The 12,482-nt window shown below is 35.5% G+C and overlaps 1 protein-coding gene across 1 annotated transcript in view; it reads left to right on the top strand.

Annotated features, from left to right (window-relative positions):
- Positions 1-7,569: 7,569 nt before the first annotated feature.
- Positions 7,570-12,482, top strand: part of TYR (tyrosinase) — a 128,568-nt gene continuing 123,655 nt past the window's right edge. The window contains exon 1 of the mRNA XM_017887648.1: positions 7,570-8,889. Coding sequence (XP_017743137.1) covers positions 8,071-8,889 — 819 coding nt within the window. The 5' untranslated portion in view covers positions 7,570-8,070. The remainder of the gene's footprint in view (positions 8,890-12,482) is intronic.

Genomic DNA, 12,482 nt, shown 5'->3' on the forward strand with positions numbered 1-12,482 from the left:
TTTGAACAGTTGTCCACCTTTGATTGGCCAAAACATGGTGTTTAGCATAAGAGTAGATTATAGTCTGCTTACATATCCAGTTAGGTTTATCTGTAGGGAGAAACTTTTAGGCTGAACTTAAAATACGTAAGGAGGCAGTTTTAGGCTAAACTTAATTTAACAGGTAAATATCTCTATAAATCCAAACTTAGTTTGGCAATGTATGTAAGTATTTGGAGAAAGGTAAGTGAGAAATAAGCATGATATTGATTATTTAGATAAATATGCTTTTCGACCACTGACTTGCATAACAATATCTGGTGCATCTATTTGAAAAAATATCACTTGAAGCTTAATCACTGAGATTAATTATTTTGTTTTCATCATAGGAGGTATGTTAATTTTGCCAATTTGGTAGAAATTTTAAACTCTGAAAATTGAAACTACTTTATCCCAAATCTGAGTCCCTATCACAATTCACAATTTCTGATTGGCTACTCAAACCCTGCTGTCCTTTGTCTATGCCTAAGCAACTCCTATTGTACCTGAGTGTCTAATCATCTCTATGATACAGATATTGTAATGCTCAGAATTAGACCTCTGGGGTAAAGAATAATCTAAACAAGCAAGGCCTTCTCTCCTTGAAGATCCACCTGTCACATGAAGGTCCTCTGGGGAAAAGGAAGGAGGTCAGAGAATGACATTCCCAGGTTTTATGGCTTGCTTTGGGAAGAGGACTTCTGGTTTCTATGACCCACTTCAAGGGAGAAAAGAGGCCAGGGGAAGGGCAGAGAGACCTTCTTGTTTCCGTGGCACTCCCAATCTCCTTCAGCTGAAAATACTCAGCACACCAGGAAGTCATCCTTTGGGGGTATCATGCTCTGTGCTCTGAGATAAAATTACTTTACTGACAGTTTGTGTCATTATTTATGTTCAATAAATATTGAAAGCCATGTGCTTTCTGCTAGAGGATCTGCACAGTTTATTGACATTAAAACGAGTGGGCTTTTTAAACTTGTGAAGGTTGCACACTTTAGTCCTACATGTTGGTTCATCAGCTAGTTCTGTTCTGAATTCATCCGAGGTTATGCTGGCTCTCAGCAGCCATTCTTCAACTCTACAGTTACATTTTCCTGCCAGCCCATTTTCTCCATAACTTGTCTTAGATTATTCTTGCTGTTTTTGTAAAGCATATTTTGCTCTTTGGTAATGCTATTTAAATAATTTTAATAGAATTTAATTACAAGTGGTATATGCATTAAGTGATAGCAAAACTAGTTCTGCATGTAGTAGAACATATGGAATCAGGAAATTGGCTTCCCAGAGATCAATACCCTCTACCATTAAAATAATTATAGACAGTTCAACTGAAGCGAAGAAAATATAATTCGTTAAACATTGTGGTGACCACAATTTTCTTAACACTTCAACAAACTATGAGGATCAGTTTTGGGAGGGGCTTTAGTGCATAACTGAGGTTGTATGTCACTTAAAAAGAACATTTTGAAACTGGAGCAGGGGTGGCTAAAGACCCATCTGTATTCTGGAAGCCTATCAAAAATGTAGCCAAGTACCTAAAGCTGACATTCAGAACAGATATGAGAATATAGAATATGAAAAGTATGAAGTCTAAAACTAGAAGCAGGATTAGAATAGTCAAATGCAACCAGCAAGTAAAACTAACATTAGCATGGAAGATAACATAATGAAATAGAATATCTGTGCGACATGGAAGTATGCAGAAAGATATGGCTCTGCAATGTACTAGTTGTTTAATCTTAAGCATAAACATCAGGTTATTTAACTATAAAGGGATACAATATGCACCTCACACTCTTGTTTTGAAGATTTAATCAGAAAAAAATGTATGCAAAATGCCTATCTCAAAGTAGACATCCAATAAATAATGTTGAGTGAAAATGATAGTTGAATAAATCCTAGGTAAACACTAGTCTCCTCCTTCTAGCTAGACTTCTACCAAGGTTCTGGTATAATGCGTCCCTAATTCTGTTTTGTGAGTCTTCTCATATTGGGCCTTCTCACCTTCTCTGCTCTATGCTGAATGGATGGATGGGTTCTTCCTTGCATGACACTTCATTCAAAATAAGGGCTGGTCTCATTCATACTTTTACCCTTCCTCCTCTAGCTCTGTTTTTCATGTGTCCGAAATGATACCATGTGATCTTAAAAGTGCATCCATTACTCTAAAATTTTAAAATGTATTAAATAAGTAATGAATTCATTAGTGCTCATTGTTTATATTTTTCTGCATGTTTGAAATATTTTAGAACATGTATTTTATAAAATAAGGAAAACAAAAGAAGAGATTGAACTGTTAATTCATTCATCCATCCATTCTCCATCTACTAAAGATACATTGAACATGCAATGTTCTAGGCAATTGTTGTGAAACCAGATTTTTACTCTTAAAGGATTCATGATACAGAAAGGACATGAGAAATATTATATGATTATAGTAGATTATATGCATTGTGGTGAGTGCAACGACAAAAGTGAATTAACAGTAGAATGAGAAAATGCAAGATAGTCCTCTAGGCTATCCTCAGAGAAGGTCTGTAGATCAGAAAATGCTTTCTTGAAGCTATGACACCTGAGATGTATCTTACAGTATGTATAGAAATTATGCAAGGGAATAAAAGAGAAAAACATTATTTGTTAAGAGAAATAACGTGCTAATTTCTGAATTCTATAGAAGTATGACATCTCAGTGTTGTTGCAGAAGTTCAATATCCTAAAGAACAAGGTTTTAATTGGAGAAAAAAAGGCAATTGAGGTTGCTAATGAGAGAAGGAGAGGCCAATTTAAAACAATGATATTTAATTATATCCAATAAAATATTTATTCCCTAGCTCTCTAGACCAAAAATAGCCAGAAGTATTGAGAGCATTATAGTGATGAACACTAACAGCACCAAATTTATGGTCTTTAATGAAAATGGTGAACATTTATTAAGTGCTTAATATGTGTCAGACCTTATATTGAATGTTTAATATCTATTAAATTATTTAAAACTCCAAATAGCCCCATGTGGTAGAGTTGAGCACACTCAGGTTGTGATAAGTGAAATTACTGAACAAATCTTAAATATATGCTAATTCTCTTCCCCCTTTTCTCTTGCCATGGGGCCTGAGACTAATAACTGGCAGACCTTGGATATTACATCAGAGATTCTGATTTCGTAGCATCAAATTAAAGGTCAGTGACTTATACAATTTGTTTATGCCCCAGGTATTTCCTATAAGATCTTAGGAATAATAGATGTTCAATATTTATTGAACAAACGAATGAGTCTAAACTTCAAACATAAAGAGTTGATGGCTACATATTTTTTCTTGAACTCCACGTATGCACACACAAACATAATCATGATGATCATTGACCAACAAATCACAATGTAGGCTAATATCCACTAATTAGCAAAATATTGAACAAAGATACAACAATTTCTCTCCCAAAAGAAAGGTACTAAATACATAAAACTTTAGAAGTCTTCACGAGAGTTAAAAATATATCACGTTTAGAGGTTGTTAGGGAGCCACATTGTTATTCTGAAAACTGAAAAATGAAGGACAAGAATTAAACATTTATTCCACTTTTCTTGTACAGGGTAACGAAATAGTTAATGAAGAAAGTTATTCTTTACAAAAAATAACCATTCTTGCAACCTTTAATAAAATACCAAACGTAGGATATAATTATCAGTGAAAATAAAACCATCTAAAAATTTGTTAAAGAATTATGTAATTGAAAGGACAGTCTGACCTCACTTCAAGCTGCTGATCAATTTTAAAAACAAATACTGAGAAAACCAGATAATATGTTGTCTAGTGTATCAAAGTAGGTAGTACATAACAATGCCCGTGAAGTAATTGTTAACAAAAGCAATAACAAAATTCAACCTGTATATAATAAAATCTCTAGATCTAACTCCAATTGTACAAAATGCAAGATATTATTATTGATAATGTATAAAATGATAGAAAATACAGGATAATGAGCATGTTAAATTCATAGAGATAAATTTAACCCTGAAATGTTAACCCTGAAATGTGAGAAATTCTGTAGAGCCAAAACTCAGTTTGCTCTAAAAATAAATTGCATTTTTTTTTAAAAAGGACACTTATAGATTAATAGAAACTGATAAAATAGATCAACCAAAATGCAAGGTATATACCTGTTTGAATCTTGACAAAAATACTTTTGAGATAATTAAATTAACCATATATTTGAAACCAGATATTAAAGAATTATTGTTCTCTCTTTTTGTTTGAGATGTATTTTATGCATCAGATACATGGTTTTGTTTTATGTTCTTGTTAGCTATATATACCTAAATTAGAGGTAGAATATGTTATCTGAGTTTTGTTTTAAAATATTCCAGAATTTTAAACTAATAGTAACAAAACAAGCAGAAAATACTGGATGTTGAAACTTGGAGGTAAGTAAATGCTAGTTTGTTATATATATATTTTTTTACTGATTTCAGCATATTTCCATAGTAATTTTTTTTCTTTAAATGGTAGCTATTGACACTGAGATAATTATATTAGTTGTATTTAATAAATGGTAGCTACTATTGTAATTGAAAGGAGGGCTGAGAAACAAAGACAGAAAATCGATTCAAACTACTACCAAATAAAAGAGCAAATACCAGTGATCTGAGTGAGGAAAAAGAGGAAGATTGATCAGGTTAACACCGGTGAGTGCATGAATAATCTATACAAATACCAGAAAAAGAGGACCAGTGATTGTGGCTAGTTCATCCTCAAACTCAACATATCTAAAATTGAGCCCATATTCAATTCCCACAAATATTTATCCTCTATTGTTTCTTATTTTAGTTAATGGCACAAGCCAAAATCCTAGCATATAGCCCTAAATCTTCTTTTCCTTTGCTTCTTACTGCTCTTGAATTTATCACCTACATATCTGTCAAATTCATTAACTTATGTCCATCTCAGAGATCATTACTCTAGTCTAAGCAATGTCATTTTTGCCTGGTTTACATCAATAACCTCCCAACAGTTATTTCTACATTTAGTTTAGCTCCCTACCCCACATCTGTTCTCAACTCAGTAACTTGAGTGACAAGGTTTAAATTCATGTATGATTATCCAAAATTTTGCTGCAAAGCCTTTATGGACTATGAGCTGGTCAATACATGCACCTTCATACTTATATCACACTTCTACCATTTTGGGGGTTGCAGCCACCTTAACTGTCCTTAAATCCCTTGAATATACCAACCTACTTCCACTTTGGAGACTTTGAACATGCTATTCTCTCTGCCTGGAAAGCTCACACTCCTACTTTTCTCCCCTTCATCAAACAGACTTCTACTGATCCCTCAAGTGTCACTTGAAATGTCACTTTTCCCATAAAATTATCCCTGACTATCCCTTCTCTCATGAGACTAGAAAGGTCCTTCTGTCTGTTCCCTAATTTCTAATTTTCTCTTATAGCAACTTAAAAAGTAATTTAATCCAGAAAAAACGTTATTTAAAGTACATGTAGTTAAAATATTATTTCAAATTACTAAAATTAAAATAGTATTTTAAGAGACAATATCCTTCATGGTGATAGAGATTTTTGTTGTGCTTACCATAGAATTCCCATCTCTCCCCGTGTCTGACAGTTGGTGCTCAGTAAATACTTGAAGAGTATTTACTGGACCCCTATTTCTACTTTATAGAGCATTGCACTAATTTAATGTCAGGTCATACAATAATCTCCCAAAATAGGATAGAACCCTTTCAAATCCTACAACCTGAAGATATCTAAAGAATGCACATCTATAGTCAGGAAGAAAGCACTCTAAATGGGATTTAATATTTAGGAACCCAAGACTGGCAATAAGACTGAAGACTACAACACATGTAGGCCAGAGGAGACAGTGGCCTATACTGGGGACAAATAAAGAGGTCTATTTAAGAACATCAACCCTGTAAAGGAAATTAATAGGACAAAGTACATTTTAGTAATTCCTCTAAGCAGGTTCTAAAGATTATGAAAAATACACAGGACAGCAGACACAAAAGCCCTTAAAGAGCATGATGAAGACTTTCTAAGTTATTTCACTGGAAGCCTGATAGTGGGGCAAGTGTAAGGCAAAATTCTTAATTAAATTGAACATGAGAAGTTGAATTCTGTCTGCGAGTATATAGAAAAGAATTATGAAATGCCACATGTGGTTCCAAGTAATGCAGAACCAAGGCTCCCCAGGGACAAGAAGTCTTGTGTTAATCTCTTTGTGGCTCTGAAAGAAAGAGAGAAAAGATTAAGCCTCCTTGTGGAGATCATGTGATGACTTCCTGATCCCAGCCAGAGGCAGTATTTCCATGGAAACTTCTCTTCCTCTTCACCCACACACTGCTCCATGTACCTGCAAAGACTGCTCTGTCTCAAAAAAGTTGTTTGGAGGAGCCGTGACTTTTTTCTTTTTTTTTCTTTAAATAATGAGAAAACTCCAGCAAAAGAGAAAAAAGCAGAACAGTCTGACACTCTGGCATCATCAAAATAGTGACGGCTTTTCCTAGAATGCTTCAGCTAAGGATCCAAACACTAATGATCTCCTCAAAGCTTTCACTTTCTTTTCCTTTTTCATTAATTTCAGTGGACCACCCAGCTTTAAGTTTGGAGGAGGACAAAGAAGGAAGCTTCAGAGGGGCAACTTTGATTTGACTACTCTCATTTTGTCACTCTTCAGCTCACAAAAGGGCTCACTTTAGTTCAAACCACTAAGTCTTTAAGCCCCTCCGTGTATTGGCCCCAGGTTTAATTTTCTATGATGTGTGGAGGCCTATCTGAGTTTAATGCTCCAACTCGACAGATGAAACACAGTTCCCACCTCTACACGTTTCCCCTGTCTCAGGTGTTGTATCTATTCTGAATTGTCTGTCCAACTTATGCCTACTCCTTGAGGTATTAATCAAGGGCACTGCCTTGATAACACTTGCATATTATTATCCAAAATTATGCAATTCTTTCTAGTATCAGCCCACAAATACATCTCTTCCATTAAAGGTTTGATTTACTTATTGTCTATACTACTTGTTTGAAAACTAACATAGTTAAATTATATTTTCAGCCATGAATTTCAGTTTCCCTAGCTCACTATACAGAGAAGGAACTTTTGAAATAATTGAGATGACCAAAAAATATTTGCGAAGAAATATATTTCTCCTTTTTCATTCACTCACTAATTGAGAATTTCTTTGCCCAAAACACATTGCAAAAACATTTTCAAATAAATTCCTAATTTCTAGAATTTATAGGAAAAACAACATGTCTACAGCATTGGAGAGAGAGAGAGATGCAGAGAGAGCGAGAAGCAGAGAGAGAGAAGCAGAGAGAGAGAGTGTGCTCTTTGCTGTGGGATATCCCCACAATGAAGCAAATCAACCAGCTATCAAAGTGAGCTATCCTTAGGAGTTGTCAGAAAATGCATCAGGATTATCAGGTAAAAGTATAAGATTTTTTCTAATACTTTGTATAAAATAAATGAACTGAAATTCAATAACATATAAGGAATTATCCCTGGACTCTGAAGACAATCTCTCTCTGCATACGGAGTTCTTCAAATATTGTTGCCTATTTACGGTCTCTGAGAAATAACCACCTAAAACCCATAATCTTTAATACTTCCTAAACTTTGTTAATAAGAGAAGTTCTATTCCTGACACTACCTCTCATTTGCAAGTTCAAATCATCATTAATTTTGTAGTCTATTAACTGGGTTTGCTTAGGTCAGGCATTATTATTATTATTAATCTTATCGTTAATATTCTAACCATAAGAATTAAACTATTAATGGTGAATAGAGTTTTTCACTTTAACATAGGCCTATCCCACTGGTGGGATATGAGCCAATTCCAAAGAAAAGTCAGTCATGTGCTTTTCAGAGGATAAAAGCTTAAGATAAAGACTAAAAGTGTTTGATGCTGGAGGTGGGAGTGGTATTATATAGGTCTCAGCCAAGACATGTGATAATCACTGTAGGAGTAGCTGGAAAGAGAAGTCTGTGACTCCAGTTAGCCAGCTTCAGCAGACCTTGTGAGGACTAGAGGAAGAATGATCCTGGCTGTTTTGTACTGCCTGCTGTGGAGTTTCCAGACCTCTGCTGGCCATTTCCCTCGAGCCTGTGTCTCCTCTAAGAACCTGATGGAGAAGGAATGCTGCCCACCATGGAGCGGGGACGGGAGTCCCTGTGGCCAACTTTCAGGCAGAGGTTCCTGTCAGAATATCCTTCTATCCAATGCACCACTTGGGCCTCAATTTCCCTTCACAGGGGTGGATGACCGGGAGTCGTGGCCTTCCATCTTTTATAATAGGACCTGCCAGTGCTCTGGCAACTTCACGGGATTCGACTGTGGAAACTGCAAGTTTGGCTTTTGGGGACCAAACTGCACAGACAGACGACTCTTGGTGAGAAGAAATATCTTTGATTTGAGTGCCCCAGAGAAGGACAAATTTTTTGCCTACCTCACTTTAGCAAAGCATACCATCAGCTCAGACTACGTCATCCCCATAGGGACCTATGGCCAAATGAAAAACGGGTCAACACCCATGTTTAGTGATATCAACATTTATGACCTCTTTGTCTGGATCCATTATTATGTGTCAATGGATGCACTGCTTGGGGGATCTGAAATCTGGAGAGACATTGATTTTGCCCATGAAGCACCAGCTTTTCTGCCTTGGCATAGACTCTTCTTGTTGCGGTGGGAACAAGAAATCCAGAAGCTGACAGGAGATGAAAACTTCACCATTCCGTATTGGGACTGGCGGGATGCAGAAAAGTGTGACATTTGCACAGATGAGTACATGGGAGGTCAGCACCCCGCAAATCCTAACCTACTCAGCCCAGCATCATTCTTCTCCTCTTGGCAGGTAAGATGTGCTGGATGTATGATGTCAGAGCAGGGAGGAACCTTAACAATCACTTCTTCAGGCAGGATATAAACTTCTCTTCTGAACACCCCACTGCAGCCCCGACCAAAGATAGAAATGGTGCCCTGTTAAGAACTCTCAGTGTACCTTGTATTTTTCCTTTATAGCACACTTTAGATATTTCTGTAATCATTTGTCTGATGACTTCTACTAGGTTTCTAAACTGCAATGAACAGAGTACTTGATTCATTATTGTATTTCCCAGAACACAGTATGGTACCTTTAGAAATGGCAATAGCGCATTATATATTTTGTGAATTGAATAAATGAATGAATGAATGCATATTTGGATGATTAAAAAAATTATATACACTAATGTTTCTGAAAAATAAAATTATTACTCACAACAGGATTCATATAGTGTACAAATTAAAAAATGCAAATTCCTGGCTCTATCCCAGACTCATTGGTCAGAATCTTCAGGAGATAGTCCTGAGAAGGCACAATTTACTAAGTGTCTATGTTGATTCTTTTAATCAGGAATGTTTGGGAAATAAGTATTGGATTAGATCTTCATTTTTGAAAGTATGAAGATCCCGAGGCTTAAACAGGTAAATAATAAAGATGGCTAATATTTATTGAACATCTAGCATGTGTAAACCCTGTGGCAAGTGTTTTTGTGCATTCGTTCATTTCATGCTCTTATCAATCTTTCCCTATTTTAGAGGTTATAAAGGTATCAGGTAACTTGCATAAGATCATACAGCTAATAAGAAGCAAAAAAAAAAAAAAATCATTTATTCTCTAATAGTCTGGCTGTATGACCACTGTATCCTATTTCCAAGGATGTAACTGCTGTCATATCTTTAGCTAAAGGATCTGGTTCATTTCTCACTTTTTCTTTAGGCTGCATTAGAAGTTAGCTTTCTTTCTTAGTCCTTGAAAACTTTAGATAAAATATGAAGGATTACTATTTGGAATTGAATTCCTATTTCATCTATTCTGAATTTTTCATTTTGAATTAGGGGCAAATGGTAACCAAAGAAATACGTGTTTAATTATTTATCATTTAAAACCATATGTTAAAGGAATGCTCTTCTGTCTGTCTTCCAAAAATTTTGAATACAGTACTTTTGACTAGCAATGCTCTATGAAATTAAGCCCAATATGTGAATGGGATGAGAAGAATCTTGCACTCAATTTCTCACAATCTGCAGTTTTGAAATGTAGATCGCATTCTCCACCGAACTAAGTTTGTACCCCAACCCAATTAAGTCTATTGAAGTTCATTTTAAAAATGGCCACTGTATAATTTTTGGTGTTATTAGTCAGCTATTTACCAAATGTAATGGGTTTTGTGCAGGAAAGGCTAGAAAAATGTGCTTGGAAAAAAATCTATTTCAATAAGCTTTCAGACCTCCTACCTTAATCTATAATGTGCAAACTCTCATCAAGCTCTCATATCCTGTGTTCCTGTTTAAAAAAACTGCCAGGATTGGACATGGGATTTTCAGTCAGTTATTATGCTTTGTTTAACTATGTGGTTTAACTTGACCCAGAAAGGTTGGAGGACTGTATAAATTACTAAAATAAGCTGCAACATCCACAGGAAAGCTTAATAGATACACATTGATTTTTAATTACATGAGGTGTGTAATACAAGATAATATCCACGGCTATATGCATATTGTTTTCCTAATTACTTATTGTCAAGTGGAACTTTTTCCTTTTTCTTTTCATGAATGTGTTCAATTTTAATGCTTTCTAGAAAAAAAAATAAAAATGTCTCAAATGGGTAAGCCCTGAACTGAAATTGTTACAATTATTAGCTTCAACCTTGTTCCATGATTAAATTTCTGTGTAGAAACAGGTTTTAAAAATAAAATTAGAAAACAGAGTGGAAGGAAGATGACTGAAGAGAAACAAGGAAATCACAGTTTAAGAAAGGTGAAATGAATGAACATTTGCTGCTCACCTACTGTGTTTTAGTAGTGTCAAGGGATTATTAGTGGCAGAGGTGACAGTCAAGCCCCACTCGCATTGGCTGTTTACACTCCTTCACACAGCCTCTCTGGTTACAAAGTCCTTATAAAAGTTAAGATTGATTGCTTACATTGATTTAATTCAGAGTTCTCAATGTCAAAATCACCTAGGAAGCTTCCAAAAAACCATTAAAAATAAAAAATAAAACTGTTGCAAGATTTTTACGCACCTAATTTCTTGCCAGAAATTCAGATTCAGGTGGTCTTCCGTGAGGTTGTAAAAGTGTAAAAGTGTCCGGGTGTGTTTGTTTGTTTTGTTTTTGTTTTTGTTTTGGCAGTGGCGCGATCCCCGCACGCTGCAACCTCCACCTCCCAGGTTCAAGTGATTCTTCTGCCTCAGTCTCCCTAGTAGCTGGGACTACAGGGATCCTCCGCCAGGCTGAGCTAATTTTGTGTACTTTTAGTGAAGATGGGGTTTCACCCTGTTGGCCTGGCTGGTATTTAACTCTTGACCTCAAGTGATCTGCCGCCTCAGACTCCCAAAGTGCTGGGATTACAGGCCTGAGCCATCATGCGGGACTTTCAAGTGTTTGCATTTTAAAACCCTCATTTTGTGATTCTAATGTGCAGCCAGCACTGAGAATCATTGAGTTAATGAATATGGAGATTGTTTTGGTATCTCTTTCACTTTACAAAAATGCAGGTTCTGTAATAAACACACCATTAATTTGAATGCCTTTGCCCAAATTGAATGCTTAAATTAAGAACTAGACTATCTTGTGTGAGATGAGACAAATACTTTCCAGATTGAGTTAATTAAGACCTTCCAAATTAGCTATGCTGATTCACCTTTCACATAAAGCCCTCTTTTTTTATTGGTTTCAGACATCATTTTACTTGACCCCAAAGTTGAGATTTTAGAGATTTGATAGCATTTATTAACTCTGAGCTGAGAGATCTTCAATGGTATCTAGAATAGTGTCTGCATTTTGTTAAAAAACTATAGAAAAGTCTAAAATGGTAGGATGATTGTCCAAAGTCACACATCTGAGGACTAAAACCAAGAGGCTCTGACTGCAGTGCTTTTTAAGTCAACAGCATTATTTCTTATTTATAAGGATCCATTTAGGTTCAGAAAAGTTCAAGTAACTCACTAATTTCTAGATGTATAATTTGACATGTAAACCCTTCGACTCCCTTAAAACTCTCCTGCTGCCCCAGACAACATAGGCAGACACAGTGATGTAGTCCTTTTAATTTATATCATAATGAAAATATTCTGAGCCTTTTACTGATCCACCTCTGTTACTCTAGTAGAGTCGACCCTCTCCCCTTTGTGCTGTCATTGTACTTTATACAGATTTATATCATAGCACTTGTAACTTTTCATTACATTCAATGGTTTTCAAGCCTGTCTGTATCTACCAGTCTGTCAGCTCCTCCAAGGTAGAGATCATTTCTAAATATTTTTGTATCCACAGAGCACAGGACTATAATATATATATATATATATATATGTGTGTGTATATATATATATGTGTGTGTGTGTGTGTTATATATATGTGTATATATATATATACGTGTATATATATATACGTGTATATATATATA

The sequence above is a fragment of the Rhinopithecus bieti genome, unplaced genomic scaffold, assembly GCF_001698545.2.
Source record: "Rhinopithecus bieti isolate Rb0 unplaced genomic scaffold, ASM169854v2 scaffold_15796, whole genome shotgun sequence".
NCBI classification, from domain to species: Eukaryota; Metazoa; Chordata; class Mammalia; order Primates; family Cercopithecidae; genus Rhinopithecus; species Rhinopithecus bieti.